General features: G+C 40.9%; 1 protein-coding gene across 1 annotated transcript in view; it reads left to right on the top strand.

Moving 5' to 3' along the window:
* The first annotated feature begins 16,837 nt into the window (after positions 1 to 16,837).
* Positions 16,838 to 20,105, top strand: part of st3gal2 (ST3 beta-galactoside alpha-2,3-sialyltransferase 2) — a 19,878-nt gene continuing 16,610 nt past the window's right edge. Inside the window, exons 1-3 of the mRNA XM_046037156.1 lie at positions 16,838 to 16,859; positions 16,901 to 16,944; positions 18,914 to 19,615. Coding sequence (XP_045893112.1) covers positions 16,838 to 16,859; positions 16,901 to 16,944; positions 18,914 to 19,615 — 768 coding nt within the window. The remainder of the gene's footprint in view (positions 16,860 to 16,900; positions 16,945 to 18,913; positions 19,616 to 20,105) is intronic.

Genomic DNA, 20,105 nt, shown 5'->3' with positions numbered 1-20,105 from the left:
TGAGAACATCAGATTCTTTAATGTGTGACTCTGTTGACCTCTGCAGCTCTGTTCACAATGTCTGGCTGGAGAAATATTAGATGATCAAGAGAAACTAGCACAATATGATCGCAGTAAAAAAAATAGCAAGTGTAAGTTCCCATTGAAATGTCTCCATGTAACATTTTTAATAAAAGCTCATTACTTACTGTGATACCCACGGTCAGTGTGGTCAATTACATAACATTGTAAGAGAGGGAGATAGGTCACTCAGCGTTCACCTAAATGGACAATACCAGGAAAATTACAGCATGGAGCAAAGATTAAAAAGGGAGTGGGTAAGGAGTGTGAAAAAAGCCTGTGTGTGACAGCAGGGGGGTTGAACGATAAGAGGCTGGGAGAAAAAGTGAGGGAGAGGTGGTGGTATATAGAGAGTAATCGAGACTTAAATGGAAGGTAGTATGACAGATACGATGAGAGCATTTGTGTGATAGACAGAAAGTGTTGGCATGAGACTTGTGTGTGAGAGTAGTTTGCGTACGCCAGCAGTGTTTAAAAACAAAACAAAAAGCCACAGAAACCTGAAAGATGAGAAAGTGATGGCGAGTATGTTAGCATGGATCCATTCTTAAACTGTGGGCATACTCATACAAAAATAACCCATCTTAAACTCATGTGATGCACGACTGAATGGAATTTCCATACAATGCTTTTGAAAATCCCACTTTTTGGAGGATCTATAGTGTATATAGCCCTTCCACTTGGGGAAGGTAATGGGATGACATGGAAATGGGTTAAAGTGTGCAAGGTAGGGGGAGATGATAAAAGGTGGATAAAGAAAAAGAAGAGGGAGGGGGAAAAAGCGAGCAGGGAGATGAAAATGGGAGAAAGAGGTGATTGTTTTGGTGATAAGCCACTTCACCACTCCCTTTATTCAGTGGTCAGAAGAAGAAAAATTGGAAGTGCTACCATTTTTTTCTAGTGATTGGACAAATATGATGCTATCTAATTTAGATACAGGGTGTAAGGACTCATAAATCCAAAGTGATGAGTGAACAACTGAAAAGAGAAAGCCATGTCCTTTATGTCCTTTTACTTCAAAGTAATGGCTTGGTGGTCATGTGTGTGTGTGTGTGTGTGTGTGTGTGTGTGTGTGTATATATGGCATGCCGTTTAGGAAATTATATATATATATATGAAGTTTGTCCGTCTGAATATATGGAATGAAATCATCATCTGACGTCATTAAGGCACTAGCGCCATCTTGTGTTTTTGATGTGATTAATCCGTATGGATGTAATTATGACACTATGAGCGAATAAGTAAGAAATCTAGTGTCAGCTATTTGGAGCATTGAAGAGATTGCAAACACACTAGCAAATGCATGTACAAGCCATAATACTGGGAACCATATCCAGTAGTTCTCCTGATGAAATAAATTATTCTCTTTCATCGTGGAAGACCGAATGCAGGAAACCTCCCAGGCCAGACAGTTCACGTTTATCAGGCAAACAAGCCTTCAAACTCACAGGTGCCCCCACAACAGCTTAAGTTAGTTCACATCTGAACTAATCTTTTAAACACCAAAGTCACAGAAAAAATAACCTGGCAGCAGTAACATTTTTTGTCAATGGAGTTCAGTGGCTTTGAAGAGAGCGATATAACAGCTATTTCTGGTCAAACACAGGATCTTACTCTTTAAAAAGTTACTGCCTGAGCCCTTTTGGATGGACATACGAAGATTGTATATAGGGGTTGTTGTGGGGGGCACCTGTGATGTTAAAGGCGTATTTCAGTTTGCCTGATAAATGGGAACTGCCTGGCCTGGGAAGTTTCCTGCATTTGGTCTTCCACGATAAAAGAGAATACATTTCTAAATCAAGAGTACTGGATGTGGTTTCCAGTATTTTGGCTCATACATGCATTCGCCAGTGTTTTTATAATCTCTTCATTGCTCAAAATTGCGGACGTTAGACACTTTCTTGCTTCAATGACATCAGATTTCATTCACTATATTCAGACTTTCATTCTATATATATATATATATATATATATATATATATATATGCACTGAGTGGAAGGAGGGAAGGATAAGAATGGATCAAAGGACAAAAACTAAGGGGAGGACAAGGATGAGAAAGAGGAGGAGAGGCAGCCAGACAAATTACAGTTGCATAGAAACTTTTAGGATAGAGTGAAGGATAATTATCACTGCTGACGAGAGAAGGCAGAGTGTGGAATAATAAGGGAAACAGAGGATGCTGGTGTGGTAAAGTAAAATGGCCTAGAGTGAAATAGAGTCTTTCAGTATTAAAGGAAGGGAAGAATCTAATTTTGGTAAGTCAATAGGCTAGCACAGTGCTGATAGTCTGCAAATCACATAGGCTTTTTTTTTGTTTAACTCAGTCTGTTATTAAGGACTTTGTACATTAGTATAATTTCATGAATCCATTAAAATGCATAACTGTTATCCCATAAAAAGTAATTAACATGCAACAGGATTTCCATTCATTTGGCCGGAGCTGAACTCTCTGCCACATTTCTCTGCTTCTCTTCATTTTGTTTCATTACCAGCTCTGCCTTACACTCCCACTATTCAGGAGATGGGGTTGCTTTACAATGAGAGCACACAGGTTTGCATTACCCAGTTACTGTGCTACTTAATACCAAAGGTTGTAGTAAGGTTGTTAAGCAGAATGCAGCTGTCAGAAAATAGACAAAAAGCTTTTGACCACTTTGTGCACAAGATGCTGCAAGAAACAGGGATAATGCTTTTTTAAAAATGAATCCCAGACTATGGATTCAAGCTATCGCTGTGTGTTTATAAACAACCTTTCTAGAAATCGAATCCTCACATTTTTAGCAGCATTGCTCTGCACAGTCAGTAAAATATAATATGATACACAACATAATCAGCAGTAGACAAATGTCTTAATATTGACTAGAAGCTGTGTATTCATATTTCATATTTAACTATGAATACAGGAACATTTTGGTAGGCTAGTCAGTTTAAAATTGCTATATTTGAGGGAAATGTCTTGCTATTCACCTGTTTCTGTTCTCATTATTTGAATTATTATTGCCTGTCTACATGCCTTGATCATGTGGTTTGTCTAGCGCTTATTATTTTAGGTTCTCTGTTTTCTTTCAGTAAGGTGATTACTTTGTTTCCTCTGCTGTTTCCCTGTTTTATTTGTAATGAGCATTTTTTTTGCCTAGTGAAAATCTAAATTTGAATAAACTAGTCAAATCTAGAGGTAATTTGACTAATGTTGAAACAACAGTCCCATCCGCTATTGTCCGATGATGATTTAGCATCTGGCTTCTAGTGCAGCCAGCGGGTAAAGGATATTCCAGCCAACACCTTCTCTCCTGTGTGCGGCCATTGTATACAGTTCAGTTAGCAATCTTGGAACCCATCAGCTATCGTTTATTTGAATGCAGATAGATTCTCTCAAAGGTTCAGAGATTGATAAAAAGCTAAATTGTTGTAAGACAATAGCCAATGGGTCAATACTACTCGGACTACAAACGGAAAACAAGAGCGATTCAGAAACCAAAATCTTATCCCTTACCTACAGATTCTGCATTCATATGCAGATATCTGTTTAGAGATAAATCTTGCCATGAGATGAACATCTGGCAGCCCTTCTCGAAGAAGGTCCTGGTTTTAGCCTAGATGTTTAAAAGGATTTTTACCAGCCAGTCATCTACAAAATGGGGTGTTAAATCCATATCTTCATGTGATGTTGGCACACACTTAAAACAGTCAAACAAAAAGAGAGAAATTATGAAAGCAAGGAATTTAGACCTTTTAAACAATTCCCAATCTGTTTTCTTTCCTGTGTAGAGATGCCCCATTAGCTCTGCTGCTTTTGGCCCCTCACTCATTATTATTTTAATAATAATAAGTGTCACCCAACTGCATAATATGATCTGAGTAATGAAAAACTGATGAATTGCAAAATAAAGGAAAGACCATTAGTTGCTGGTTTGAATCTCATTAGGTGAATTTGTTTTGTGGTGTTTCGTTACCTTTTGATGTGGCAAACAGTATGAGTCATGATGCAACCATTTATAACACCCCAGCAGCAAATCATTTTAAAGCAATACTTTTTGTGACCTCTAAAGCATGTATATTTTACCATATTGCTGTTCTTTAATCAGGAGTTAATTTAGACCTAATTAAATTTAGATTTCAAAAAGGCATGCAGGTACTGTGGGACACTGACACATACTGCACAGATCAGGAGAATGCTGCCATAGCTGTAAATGTTCCTTAACGCCCTTCACTTTATTAATATGTGTTTCACAGGATACTCAAAGACACAAACCACCACAGTGGGCTTGGGGCAGGTGTCCGTTCACAGAGAGGATTGACTCAGGTCAGGTTTGAGATCGTCTGGCCTAGTTTGAAACACTTTAAATTCAACAGGGCCTCATCACATTTGCGGTGTGATAGGGTCAGCCAGTGAAATTCCAGTGGTGCAGTATGTGGGGTATGTGTGGTGAAGGTGCTGTAAAATTGCGTGAGTGAGATCAGGCCTGAAGCATTTGAAAGAACATATGTACCTGCAATCCAAGTGTGGCTTGTAATGTGCTGTCCTGTGACAACTTATGTTACATGTGCACCGTTTTGTGGCATCAAGGTGCAAATTATATTTGATAAATGGGACATGCCCTCAGACGAAAACATCTCCTAGTCAGCATTAGGCATTATGGTGGCCTGTTTGGATCTGTATTGTAGTCAGCGACAAGGTAGCTTTAGTATAACGTATTTCCAGGCTGATAACATTGTTACAGGTGCCAAAAAGCACATAAGTTTGGTTATTTAGTTCATGGCTCTACATTTGACCTGTGAGTAAAAGTGTCTTAAGGCAGTAGTAAATGTACCATATGTAAGAATGTGAAGCAGTTTGTATAAATCGCTTTGTATTGCCAATGTGTGAACGGACTGTAACGTAATTTAAAGAGGTCATATTATGCTTTTTGTTTTTTTCCCTCTCCTTCATTGAGTTGAGACCTTTTTTTTGTGCATGTAATAGTTTTGCAAGTGAAAAAGCCCAAAGTCCAGCCCAAAGGGAGTTCCCATCTCCCACATAACACACTGCTCTGACCTGCCTGAAAACAGCTCGATTGTAGTCCAGCCTTTTCCCTATGATCCCTGTGACGTCACAGCAAAATGCACGTCATAATGCTCGCCTAGTGGCTAGTCCGACTCGCCCTCAAAAACACAGGTGGAAAAACACTGAGCTGCATCACACAGTGACAAGACGTCCGCCTGCTGCCTCTCCTCTCCCTTCCAAACACTAGCTACCCTCCAGGCAGTCAGTGAACATAAAGTTGTTACTGTGATGTAGAGACAGAGCTCAGTTAAAATTTTATGGATGGAAGATACTTTTGTTACTAACTCGCCACTCTGAAACTCTTGCTCCGAAGCCGTGTTTACCGGCTTTTCACAACCCGCCCTACTCTGCTTCTGATTGGCTAGTAGTCGTTAACTAGGAACTGTACATGTACAACTCCCAACAAAGATCTTGTAGAGGCAAAATGTATCACTCCGTAGCTAAAACGAAGCATTTCAACACATAGGGTGAAAAGAGCAGCTGCAGCAATGCACGAGTACGACAAAAAAACATGGTGTTTTATGAAAATGAAACCATGTGAGTCTATACTGGTACAACCTCTGAATAAGATTTTGAACCTGAAAATGAGCATAATATGACTTTCTTGGTTGCCTTTAACTGCCTGTGGACTGACTCTTTGTAAAGGATTGGGGAAAGCAGTTGCCGACACACAGTGAGCTGTTTCAGTGAGCTGAACAATGCTTACCTGTTCCATAGAGCTGAGGAGAATTGCAGATTTGATGATAATTCTGTGTATGTTTGTCACTACTAGCAACCAGCAACCTCTTATACATACAAAGGCCCTGGTCATCCCGGTCTTTCTGTGTGGAGTTCTCCCCGTGTGTGCGTGGGTTTCCTCCGGGTGCTCCGGTTTCCCCCACCATCAAAACATGTCAGGTTCTCCAGTCAGTGCAATTGACCAGACACTGATAAACATCTGGAGTTGGTCCCCGGGCGCTGCACAGTGGCTGCCCACTTCTCCTTTGCGGGATGGGTTAAATGCAGAGAATGAGTTTCGCAACATCAGAATCAGAAGGAGCTTTATTGCCAAGTAGTGTTTTACACATACAAGGAATTTGCTTTGGTGTTAAGGTACTACACGCAGACAGACATATAGTTGACATAAATAGATGTAGAAATATATAAATATGGAATAAACAAATGCAAGTTATATAAGAATAACAGAAGAATAGAGAAAAATAATACAACTGACAATATATAAAAACAACAATTTAAAATGTTCAACAAATTAACAACAAATATGTACAATGTGCCAGGTTCGTGCATTATATGACATGAAGTGATATTTTCATGTGCAAAGACGATTGTATTATGTGAAGGGGGGGGAGTGTCAGTGGGCGGCCCAGGCGTTGTTGATGAGGCTAGCTGCTGACGGTATGTAGCTGTATGTGGCAATAAAGTATCTTCTTCTTCTTGTCCAATGAAAATATTGATTAGTAAACTGTGATTAACGTATTATTATTAATATATAGTGTTAGGTCTATGTCCATGGCTTTTCCTTCAGCGTGAGCTAGTGCTGGTGATTCCAGCTCATATTATCACTGCTTTAAGGGTACATGTGGGAACTCATTATCACACAGCAAAAATAATGACATCTGGGATCCTACAGTGTTCTTTTTTTGCAGTTCTAGCAGCGTGTAAGCGAACAAAGTCAAAGTCATTGCAAGTTGCATGTTGCCTCAAACACTGAGATTGCTGAGTTTAGTGTCCTGGCAAGTGCAGCAAGACAAAACCCACCCTGTTCATAATAGTGTATGGTTCAGCACCACTTTTAATTTTTTCAACTTACTATCCATTTCAGTTTTCTGCAGTAGAGAATAGCAGCAATAAATAATAGAGCCAGAGATTTTGTGACATTAAAGCTGCTCAGAACAATTCATGGTTTGGTTCAGAAATAGGTCTCCTGCCAGTAGTGGAGTAGCTCTTCTTTCACTGCCTGTCTCACTCTGGCAAAAGTACAATTAAAGCTCGCCTATATGCCACACAAACACACTCACACAATATTAGAGACACATACACAATCAGTCATGCATTACTCATTTGAATTCCTCCAGTAGAAAGATGTCTGATGCGTTTAATTTGCCACTGGGGAGCTATTGGACAGACCTGTGTGTGTGTGTGTGTCTGTCTCTCTCTCTCTCTCTCTCTCTCTCTCTCTCTCTCTCTCTCTCTCTCTCTCTCTCTCTCTCTCTCTCTCTCTCTCTCTCTCTCTCTCTCTCTCTCTCTCTCTCTCTCTCTCTCTCTCTCTCTCTCTCTCTCTCTGCCCCCCTTCCCTCCGTTTGACTGCTTATTAAACCGCCAAACTTAGTGAAAACAAATATTCTTAATTCTTAACTCGCTGCTGACAATACTCTCGTGTACAGCTAGGCAGAATACAATGAATTTCAATCACTTGATTCAGAATAGGTTGAAATTAATTTCCTAGGGGATTTTCTCTTTTAAATATGCAACTTGTAATATTATTGGAACTATTGGAATATATTATCTGCAAGAGGACTTTTGCAGGCCCAGACCTGACATGCATTTACACGTGAACAGATTAGACTGCTATTGTTTCGTGTTAGACACATTGAATTTGTCTCTCTAATATACAAGCAGATGCATCTTATAATAGAGTTCCAGGGTTCCTCTTAGGAATTTTAAAAGGTCTCATGGCTTCGCTCAAACACACCTTTGCACTGTAAATATAAAACTAACCACCTGTAGCCTGCATGTGGGGAATGACATGCCCTGTTTGTGATGCTCAGGACGGTTCCAGAAACCTCCATGGATAATTAAAAGCAAATAATACCTCTCAGCCAAGTAATTACAGTAATTAATTCATGTTAACAGTTCAAAGGGCAGCGCTATTTAGCTGTTGAATTTAATCTTAGAGAACAAAATTCTACCTAGTCAACCATAGTGAATGTCCTCTTGACCCTTGTCACTGACAGTGTCCTTACTCTTTGTCCTTACCTTGTTTTGCAAACATGCTGCTCCTTTGAACCTTTGGCATTGTAAATTCCCATCTGGTGTGATTATCTCTGTGACTCTTTGTCAGTTTCTGAGACTTATGGGAAAACTCTTGTTGGTGCTGTCATCAGCAATGCAAAATAAGTTTCCAAATACTTTGTTAACCTCTAAAAACCCGAGCTAAGCAACCCTAGCAAACAACATAATAGATTCTAATTATAAAGTATCCCCAAGTAGTTTCCAAAGATTCAGAATGTGTCAAAATGGATTTCAGGGAATGTGCTTAAAATGATGCAAATGACATCCAGAATATTTATGTAATGGTATATGCCATAAAAATAGTGTCTAGTGTTTTAATATTTAACTTAGGATAAGCTTCATATAGAGCACCCTCATTAAAATGAATACAGAAATATAGCCTACTGTATGAGATATTATCGTTCACTGTGGGGAAATAACTCTAAAAGGTACTTTAGCAATACAAAAAGTTGAATAAACACCTCTAAAACAGTTTCAACATAAGCAGTTTCAACATTATGAACATTATTATATAAGTGTTTATGACAAATATGACATTTAAAAAAACTCTCATTACTGTCTAAGGATTGGGCATTAGTACAGTGTTCATTTTTTCAGGTCAGTAGACTTTATTCTGAAGTTATCCTTTGCCATAGGACCCAGGCTCTTCTAATTATAGTCATGCTGACAGTACTAAACTAAGAAATTGCACTCAGCAATTGCAGAGCTTCAAATTATTCAAAATGCTGCTACCAGGATCCTGGCAAAGACAGAAATGAGAGACCACGTAACGCCCAACCAATTTGACTTGTACTGGCTTCTTGTGTCAGCTAGAATTTATTTGACAACTCTTTGAATTATCTTTGAATTTGAAAAATCTGTAAAGATTTTAATGTGTTCGTTGCTTCAGAGATGTCTGCCTGCCTGTTATTTTACAGCTCCCCTTCTGATTGTACCTTACGCTAAATGTAAAACCTGCACCCGTCTCTCTTTTAGGTTTTAACGCACAAATCTAAGACAGACACTCCCTGGGTATCCTAAGGAGGCCGACACAGTTTACACTTTAAACGGGACGTTAAAGACCTAAAGTGCCTCCCTTCTCATCTTCCTATTGTACTTGAATTGCAATTTATCTGAAATTCCTTTTATTGATTACCACCTTTTAATGTACAATTGTATTTATTGATACCATTTGAGAAAGCACTTTTGTTATTAGCTTTCATATGGTTTAAGGTTTTGGTTTTGAGAGCTCGTTCGGTTTTTCAGTACAGTTAAAAATGTTTTCGTTCTTATAATTTGTTAAAATTGCTTGTCACTTTTGTTTCTGTTTTTTAACTGGTGGAAGCTACTTTATGAATGCACATCTTACCTTATGCTTAATTGAGAAATTGTCCCGCGTCAAAAAATAATTGATAAAGCTGAAAAGATTTGTCTGTCAAATTTTATGGTTCCATCTTCTCCAATGTGACGAAATGGTGCGTTTCTCTGTTTAATATAATTGTAAAATTCATCTAAAGACATCACCTTGGATCTTATAGACCAAAAGATTAAATAAAAAAATTATTGGTTGATTAATCAGTAATGACAATCAGCATTACTTGCAGCCTTATAAATAGACTATAACATTTCGGATTCCATCTGTGGATTTCCTATTTTTCAAATTCCATAAAATGTTATTGATGTTGATTTATACGAAAGCTGTTAAATTTGATGCCAAAAATCCAAGGACTTCATTTTGGATCTTTGAAAATAGGGAATTGCAGCTATAGCCAAAAACAACACGTAACCTTTCCTTTATTCTAATAAATTGCACATTGTGTCTGTAAAATTGAACTTTCAGGAGTTTTTTTGGGACAGTGATCCAACTGGTTGCAGCAGGTATGATCAGTTAGTCCCTGCAAAATGATGCAATGGTTTTCAGATGTGTCACTGTATCAGAGTATAAGTAAATACACTGAAGAATGTCGCCATGCTGGCTCGGAAACCTTATGATTAAGCTGTGTTTGCCAATTAAATGTTAAGGACTAGATTTTTACAGTAATTTTGTGTAATCAGTGAGTCTGTATGCCACAATTAACTGGAGGCAGGAGTGAAAGAATAATCTCTTTCCATAGGATTCAGATAGTGGGTTTCCATGGCTACAGCCCAGTTGCAGAGCGAGGCTTTCTGCTTGCAGTTTATAAAAATGGAGACACTAGAATTCAGTGATAAATAGCCCATTATCTTCTTTCCAAATTGGGTCCTCTTTGACTATGTCTGGGATTATTTTCTCATCTTGAGATATTTCATTTCATGTTTTCATTTTCTCTCTTCACTGTGCCACTCGTGGCTGGTCATGACTTTCTCTGTCTCTACTGTTTCAGATACGTGAAAGCAGGGACATAAGACCCAAGTTGTTGCTGAATGTGTTTCTTTAAATGGTTTTCTTTAAGACAAATCCAGAAAGGTCTTCTGGTGAAGACTCAAATCACGTCGTCTTGGGCATTATAGGCAGTGATTGTGTCAGCTGTGCAACTCCCACTTGAAATATGCCCACAACACCATAAAGTTTTAATAGTGAAGTGTGATGATGTTACTGGAGGTCAAAGGTCTCCATTAATTATTCTTTACATGTCACAAAATATTTTCTTTGCTCTGGTATATTTTTTTTGTAATGCATGATTCATTTTATCTATCTTTGTGTTGCATAAATTATGGTTTAAGCAAACATTCATGAATGTAGAAAAATAAGGCCATGTCACAGCAACATTTAAAACGGCTACGCGAACTTTTGCGTCACTTTCCCCATTTTAAGTAATTTGTTACTGAATTATATGATGTAGAGTCGGGAGAACAAAATGCCAGGGGGAGTAAACAACACAGTACAGGGAAAATAGAAGTAAGCATGGGGAGATATTGTGACTGACTACAGCCAGCATGTTCCTGGCTGTGACCAGACTTTTGCAAAAAAATACAGATGACATTAAAGGGACAGATAGTGCAAATGGAAGTTTCATAATCAGCAAACATACAGAAGACCACATTTACCAAGAAAAAATACTATATTATAATACTAAGGGCAAGCGCTTGGTAAGTACATGCTTTTGTGAAATTATTGAAGGCTATGAACCTGTAGTGGCGAAGTCTGAGATAGTCTTGAAAATAAGTTTTTGTTTGTTTCAAATTTGTTTGCACAGCAGTTTTTTTCTTATCATTCAGGCTTAAATGGTTGAAGCTGCAGGGCCTGTGAAGACAGAACAGAGGGGGGTGTTACATGTCAAAACAGCCGTAATATCATCCCTACACTGTTACTGAGTTCAGCTATAATGCAGTAATGCTGTGCAGATCAAATGAAACAGAAGCAAGAAGGTAGTGGCAGAGTGAGACTGCATCAGTGCAGGCAGGGGTGGAGAAGAGCATAACAAATATATATATATATCACATTATTCTAAGGCTGCCCATTAAAACCCACATTTATAATTTATGTTGACAGTGATGGTGGCCTCTGATGTATGAAATTGCAGGGAAGCATTGCACTGTAGCAGCCAAAATGGCTGGCTTTTATTGTTTCTGACTCGCACCATCCACAGCGGTGATTGTAATGGAAAGAGAGAGAGTCGTGATGGAGGGGAACGGGGAAAAACAATGACAAATGAGACGCCTAGGTTAAGAGAGAAAACTGTAAGAAAGCAAAGGGGGAGAAGTGGCGGAAAATTATTAGAACCTGTTCGAATTTTTTTAGAATCCTTCAACTGCTGTTAACAGATGCTTCTGCTGCGAGGCCAGAGACGCCAGAGAGGGAAAGATGGAGACAGTGTTTGTAATGGGGGATGTGTTACTGACATTACAGGTTCATAATACCCATTGTATCAGTCTTTTGTCATCATATATACACTTCAGTTATAGTGGGAGACTAGGAAATAATCAGAAACAAACTGTAGCAGGCAAAGGGAAAAATGCGTGTTGGGAGGACATTATTAGAAGGTGACTGGGAATTGAACGTTATCATACAATTAACAGCTGCTAATAACAGATGTTTCTACCACAGTATTTTGCTGACACATTATTTTAAACTGTGATAATGAGAGAAAAAGAGACAGGAGAGGGAGAAAAATAAAACGCAGGTCGACTGAGAACAAGATTTGGCTCGTTCAGGCAGGTTAATGGCAGGCTGGCAACAATGTGCTTAGTGACCGCAACAGTTAAGATGGGTAATTAAAGTAAGAAAATATGGTAATTTAACCTGTAAGGGGAGTCGTATAGATATAGTAGTATATATGCACCCAGACATACAGGCTGGCTACAGCAGTTAGTTGTTTTGTTGATCAGAGCATCTGCAGACAACAGGAAACAGTGACTTAGTCAAGGTCGTGTCAGTCCTTGTTGGTCATTTCTTCCATTTCTTCTCAGTGTTTCTTTGGGGGGGAGGGGGGGGTATTCAGGGAATATTAATTAGTTTTTGCAGCTTGCAATACACCATACATGTGCCTGGTTATACTAGTCAGAGCCATGGAGGAGTGAAGCCTATCCCAGAATGCACTAAGTGCACTAAACACCTGTCCATTACACGGCTACCTTACAGTACTGTGGATAAACAATCGCCCACACTCAGTTTCATTCCTTAAGAGGCAACAGCTCACTGTATTGGCATGACTTTGGATACATTTTGTTGCCTAAAGCTGGACAGATGGCCACTGTCTGGCCCAGCCAATATTTAACAGCATTTAAATATACATTTGGATATCCAGGGTAGGTAAAAATAACTACATTATTTATTGGTAAGTGGAATTTCCAGTAGTTGTTAGCTTGGCCACCACTACCCTTCTTGGGGTCCATATTATAATAAAATACATAGGGATGGCAATGACGGTCGGAGATATTTCAGTCAGGACTTTGGACTAGCCTGCGTTTTTTTGCCAGTGCCCACTGCATTGGTGCCCCCAGTGCGCTGCCAGGCTGGCCTCATTCAAATGAATGAGAGGGCTGTGTTTTTTCATGCAGGACTAAAGTTGGTCTGAACGTGGCCTTTGTCTTGTTGAACAACAATGAAGCTCTATGGGACAGAGAAATAATCTATGTCCTGCTTTGGCAACATAGTCAATATGTGTTAGTAGGATCAATTCATGTTGGTTTTGGGATTTGTTGTAAAACTATAGAATATTGCCAGATTCGTCCTTAAAATGCTGTAGGACTTATTCTGCATAAGTATACTCACAGTGTGTGGGTGCGACACCCCTCGATGAATGAGTTTTTATTGTGTCAAGCATAATAAACTTTATACTACTTTGTCATGTCATGGAACGCAGACCTGGAGCAGACCTGTCAGTTTCCCAGGGCAGGATTTCAGTGTCAATAATAATAATACTGGTACTCACAGTTCTGCAGCAGTACACAGAAATGTCAAGTATAACTGCTGCTAGGAGTGCCAGAATTGTCTGCCATATACATACATTGTGGAACAATCGGCCTGGGCTTTGGACCAACGAGTGCCTGAAAGTCGCTTGCATAGGGATAGATTTGTACTTGAGTTAGTAATTGTTTTGTTCAATCATAAGACACCCTCACCTTCAGAATGAAGAGAGCAGGTGAGACTGAGTAGATGGAGGGCGCCATAGTTGACACCATTCGACTTGAGGCAGAGTGAGAGAAAAGAGTGAAATTTTCTGGCACCTGTTAAGAGCCATTGTTATATAAAGGAGGCTGACAGGAGAGTATTGGGTGATAATTGCTAGCTGTTAAAAATGTGACGGCATCAAACTTCCAGGAATATGACAGGACAATAGTTGAGCCTAAAGCAGAAAATGGAGAGAGCAAAGGTAGGGAACGTGGGGGAGGTGATTGACAGTTTAAAGTGGTGAGCTCCTGTTGAAGTTTTGAAATCAATGCAAGAGAAACGTTACCCTTCAGACGGCAGAGCGGTGTAAAAAACTGGACAGAATATAAAACACAGAAGCCAAGTTCACATACTGAAAGCTGTAGATATTTATTAACAACTAGACAGGTGATGTCTCTGGGCTGATGAAAAACATGTTACATTTGAGCTGCAGCATGTAAAGGACTAACATCAATGCAATATACTGTTGCATGGCAATGAGCCGTGATCACTGTGTAGGAACGAGCATTTGTTCAGTGAAAACCTGATGCGATGAATCATTTAACAGAACATTTCATTGACAGCTGTGTGGACTACATTATGGATGACCGTGGGAAATACAGTGGAAAATACTTACAGCTGTTCCCAATAACAGCTGCTATAGTCAACAATTATCTGCTGTCGTCCTTCGCTTTCTCAAAAATGTATAATGAATTCAATAAAGAACGCTCTCAGTTGCATTGGGAGCATTTCTTATTAAAACCAAAGGAACAGAGGCGAGCTTCATGCTCAAATTAATTGTATCCCTCGGCTTTAACGACAAATAGAAAGACTGCTAATGAGCCATTATACAGTATCTGAAAAATGAAATATGTGTAACTAGTGGGAAAAGCAACCCAACTTAAGTTCATTTTGTAAATCTGCAGCTTGTTGGAACTCAGCTGTGTGTAATGTCAAGAGCTTGGTCAGCTCTTTGTATATTTGCATGTGCGTTTGTGTGCATCAGACTGTTGTTTGTCACCGTACTTTTACACCCAGAGGACACCCAGTGACAACGGTGAAGTTATGAAAAACCACCAGGACTGTGGCTCCAGGTGGGAACGTGTGCAACTCTTTGTCATGGAAGGCACCGTGGATACAGCAAATATATAGAAATGAATCATAAAAAGAAAGAAACATGCCGACTGGAAGGAAGCCACGTCTGTCCCAGTTCTGTAGCGTTGATTAAACAGGTCAAGGTTGGGGACGCAGTGGTTTCAGTTGCCGTAACAACCCTGCATCGCTTGCTGGCTGCCATGGCGACGCACCAAAGATAGAGTAGTGAAAAATAATTGTTCATTGCTGGGTGGGGTGGGTTGGTGAGTTGGGAGCAAAAAAGACAGGCACAGACTGTCTTCATAATGTAATTAGTCATAGGTGGAGGGGACAGAGAGCAGCACATTCCACTACACAACTAAGTATTGTTTGATTGAGAATGACACGGAGGATTTGTGGCATTTTCAGCTAAAGCTAGTTCTTAATTTCTGAAGGACCAATCAGAGGTTTTGCGCTGGTAAAATGGAGGCAAGGGGGAAATTGTGAGACTAAGTCTTAATAGGCTGCAGTTAACAATTATTTTCCATTATCCATTATTCTGACAATTATTTTCTCAATTAATCGACTAATTATTTAGTCTAATAAATGTCAGAAAACAGTGAAAGAATGTCCAGTCAAACTTCCCAAAGATGATTTCATCAGATTGCCTGTTTTCTATGATCAACACTCCAAATCCAAAAATAAATATTAATTTGATTATTGAATAAGACAAAGAAAAGCAGCACATTCTCACAATTGAGTAACAGAAATTAGGATTTTCTTTTGGCATTTGTGATTGAAAAATGACTGAAATGATCATTCGATCATCGTTTCAGCTCTACTTAATAGTTTAGACAAAACGGTGAAACACCGTCATTGTTTCTGCACCACAGTCTATTATAAACCACACAATAGATAAAGTTTATACAAACATTGACAAGGGAAACACATTCATTCTCTCTGTGATTATGGACCCTCGCCAAAACTGCCCGCGGTCAGATTATGCTTTGATAGCGCCAAAAAATATAAATAAATAAATAAATACTTTGATAGCGGTGCTGAACTAGATCTGTCATGACAGCAACAGTTACTCACATAATCACTTCCTCTTTAGTGGTTGTGCCTACAAAATAAAAGCGCAAGAAGCTTGGTTTCTGTAATGCTGTAGTTGGAGTTGAACTGAGCTTTTACTTTGAAAAATTCTGAATGACCGTAAAAGAGTCTGTGGCCTGCTTGACACACCTCTGAAAGAGCCATCATGTGATTCCCCTAAATGTCCTCTGCCTGGAGATAGTGCGGTATTCCGTAGGTGGATGTATGTTCTAGCCTACAATGCAAATTTGCATCAAGCTAGATTCCTCACCAACTGCCGTCAATCTAAACTGCTGATATTAGCGGAAACTATTCTTTAACTGCGATTAAAGAAGCTGTTGTCCTTTACTTTGCTTTCTTTCTCTTTCCTTTCTTTTTCTTTTTTGGTACCTTGATTTCCCTTTCTTTGGGACAGACTGTCACAAGGCTGTTGATGCTCCAGCATCAGCAGTCACTCTTCGATTAGCCAGTTTACAGATGAATCCTAGTGTGGGGTGGACTAAGCAGGACAGAAATCAGAACAACTTCAGCTAAGCTCATTTACGTCTGTAATCAGTGCTACATTGAAAAATTGCAGTGATGCAAACTTTTGCCACCGACAGCAATTTGTAAATTTCCTCCGCGGATGCATGATCATCTCGTACAGCAGAAAAAAACACAGCAGCTGCCAGATCTGAAAGGAGTTTGTATGGGAGATCTATTTCTCTGCTTAGTATTCTGCCCCGACTCTGTCAATCTGTATCCTGTCAGTCTGCTTCAACATTTCCAATTCAACATAGTGACATTTTGGGATTTATTCAGTGCCAATCAACGTACACACAAACAGGACAGAGCAGAGTTTGTTCCATCTTTTCCCTTGTGATGGATGGCCTGCAAGACAAACGGAGCAAAAGGAGTAAGGGTGGGAAGAAGGATAAATGTGTAAAGGGAAAGGGAGGGGAAAAAAGACAAATAAAAGCAGAAAAAAGGAGAATTAAAAAGGAGAGGAGGATTAAATGTCAATATGGTCAATGAGGCTAATGGCAGTAAGTGACATCCTGTCCTTTATCTCTTTCTTTCTCTGCAGGTTTTCCACGGAACAGGAAGCCAGACTTCAGGCCAGACATGGCAGTCAGAAATCCCTGAACAACACACAAACACACAGACATTTGATCATGAAATAAAAACCTGGGAGCAGTGGTTTGTGTCTTAGGGGTCCAGGTTAGCCAGAAACAAACAAACACACACACTTCAAAACTAGTTGTTGTAGCAGCAGAACAATGTAACTTGGATTAGAGTGTGTGTGTGTGTGTGTATGTGTGTGTGTGTACAGGTGAGTTAAGTAGGTGTTTTTAGGGCATCAGATGAACACGGGCAGGGCAGACAGCTGGCTTAAAGTGGGCACTGTAGGAGTCCTACCCTCAGATTAAAGTTTGGTAGATTAGAGCTAAGCAGCAGTCACCTCAAGCTCACCAGCCTCATGAAACGTACGCTGCCAGCCAACAGGGCGTGAACAAACACACACACATGCACATACACAGCAGCACAGCTGTAGAGCACAATTAAATTAGTGCATCTGGCAGACGAAGTGCAACCTAGCTTAACACCATACACATATTAAATCACAGGCACAAAGAGAACACACTCACACACACACTCTGGGCTGCAGGACAGATGCTGCCCCCACCCTTCCTCCTGTCGTCCTCTCAAAGCCAGCTGGAGAGAAGATGAGATTTGGGGTTGATTGGTTTTGTCTTTTTTTCTATTGAACCCTCTGCACGTCACGCCACCCACCACTTTCGCCTTTCTTTGGTGCAGCTTCGTCCCCGGGTGATCATAAGTCATCATAAATATCTTTCCATCAGAAGAAAAGTGGACAATCCACTTTGATTACTTCTCCCAAAGTTATTCTTACTTTCACCTTTTGTCATCTTGAGTGGGCACAGAATGGAGCAGTGAATGGACTTCTTGATTAGTTGTATGCGTATTAGTCGGACCTTGTGAAACTCCTCAACTGTAGAACTGATGTCGTGAAATCTGCTACTCTTAGGGTGTTGAATTTCATTAAGATTTCATTATTCACCACACAGAACTCAAACTTTTTATCCCCAACTTTTTCAAACTTTGTGCCTGAGGAAAGTGTGGAGAGGGACGGCAACAGAGGAGTACTTTAAACTCAACACAAGCGCTATTGACAGAGTAGCTCTCGGAGCCTCAGTGAAACAGGCAGACGCAGACAATGGACTGAAAAGGGTGAAAGGGGAAAGGAGAGACCTTGAGATGGAGAGAGGCGAGATGAACCTCAAGAGAAAGGCAGAAAGAGGACTAACAAAACTGAAGAGAGAATACTGAGAAAACGGCAGATAACAGAGCCAAGAATAGAAGGAGAAAATAGGTATTTTTTTGGTCTAGGGTGGCTAGAGATGTGATGGAACACCCTTCAGGCCAGACCTCCTCCCTTCTACTGCTCCTCCTCCCTCTCCTCCTCCTCCCTTCTTCCCTGCCTCTCTCCGCTGCACTCAACTAGTCTGCCAGCTTTCTCTTGGCTACGTCGCTTCAGTGCAACGAGCGAGACGGAAAAAGAGAGAAAGCAGAGCGCCGGTGCCGAGCTCAACATTCACACAGATGGCAGAAGAAAATGCAAAGGACCTGCTGCATCCGTCCACACTGTGCACTGGAATTCACTGAAGATGGACATTGCAGTTAATCCCAAAAAAGAGGGAGACGAGAGAGAAGAGAGAGAGGTGGGCGTAAAGACAGTGGAAGCCGGGGAAGGGAAAGTTCGAAAGTAAAGGAGGGAATGAACAAACAAGAATAGAAAGGTGGAAAACGCAGAGACGGTGATTGGACCTGAAGGAGAGTTCACCTCTCATTGAAAACAAAGGACTTCCAAAGCAGTCAGGCTACAGCTGTGTAATTCAGCTGCGACTCCTGTGTGTGTGTGTGAGACACGAGCACATAGCTGTGGAGGAGAGAGAGGGAGAGAATCCAGCGGGAGACAGAGGGAAAGCGTAGGAGCATTGCCGAGCGCACAGCTTGACTGTGAGATAAATTGACTCTGACACGCTGTCTTCCATCAGTGAATGTGTGTGTTTACTAGTCCGATATAGTGGGTCATCTTGTGGTCCAAAGTGCCAGTCAGGGGGTCGTCCCAATCACGCTGACCAGGCCCTGGTGGTCGTTGCGTGGAGGCAGCAGCAGCAGCGGAGGTGGTGGTGGTAGTGGTGGGCTGGGAACAGTGGCAGGCCTAGGTGTGGGGGCATGGCCGTGGGGGGGCCGCATCCCGTCCTCCACCCTGCAACGGGACAGGCGCTGGGGCTGGGGCTCCTGGGGCGGGGGCGCATCCAGGGGAGCTCCCAGACTCTCCGAGCTCAGGCCCTGGCTGAGCGGAGGGACGGCCGGGGTCGCAGGAGGTGGAGGTAGCACTGGGGTAGGAGGAGTGGTGGAGAAAGGAGGCAGGGGGAGATGTTCCCGCAGGGTCTGGGTTCTCCTCGGCTCGCTGGTTCTCATCTTTCTCACCTCGCTCTTCTTCTCCATCTCGCTCCGTGGGGGCGTCAGCTTCAACTACCTCGAGCCGCCTGGGTGGGAGGAGTCGAGGCGGGTGAAGCTAGTGCCCAGCTACGTGGGCGCACACAGGCTGTCACCACCCGACACCCCGCAGCAGAGGACATGTGCCTGCCCACGCTGTGTCGGAGACCCCGGCACCTCTGATTGGTTTGATGAGAACTACGAACCGGACATCTCGCCTGTTTGGACCAGAGACAACATCCAGCTGCCCTCTGATGTCTACTACTGGTGGGTGGTAAGTAACAATATGATTTAACTTTACGTGCTAGAGTTGTGACACCATTATTGTACATTAAGTGTCTAAATGTGACTCCAGTTTGGGTGACAATTTACCTGTTCAACATCATTTCAGAATTTACACCTGATATGAGGTTGAAGGTCTACCACTGCTTTCAATACTATGATTGTGGTTGAATTTGCCTTTTCTGAATAAAACTAAAAAAACCTTTACAGGAGACATTTCAATACATTAGCATAGATGACATAGTGAACCTGCAGACTGGTTTTCTGATTTAATATCCCTGCCTTCATTGATACTCATTAAAACACACACAAATAACAAACTAGATTGTTCTTTTTATTATCATCAGTATTCTAAAAAAACATCAAAACTTCAGCAAACAAGTTATTGCCAAATTTTAACATTAAGTTTATTATAATCCATGCAGCACCATCTCACACATTCCGTTTGTGTGCATGGAATAGGGGGGGGGGGGGGGGGGGGG

The sequence above is a fragment of the Micropterus dolomieu genome, linkage group LG22 (assembly GCF_021292245.1).
Source record: "Micropterus dolomieu isolate WLL.071019.BEF.003 ecotype Adirondacks linkage group LG22, ASM2129224v1, whole genome shotgun sequence".
Lineage (NCBI taxonomy): Eukaryota > Metazoa > Chordata > Actinopteri > Centrarchiformes > Centrarchidae > Micropterus > Micropterus dolomieu.
The sequence above is the reverse complement of the archived record's forward strand: the minus strand, read 5'-3'. Positions and strand labels throughout refer to the sequence as shown.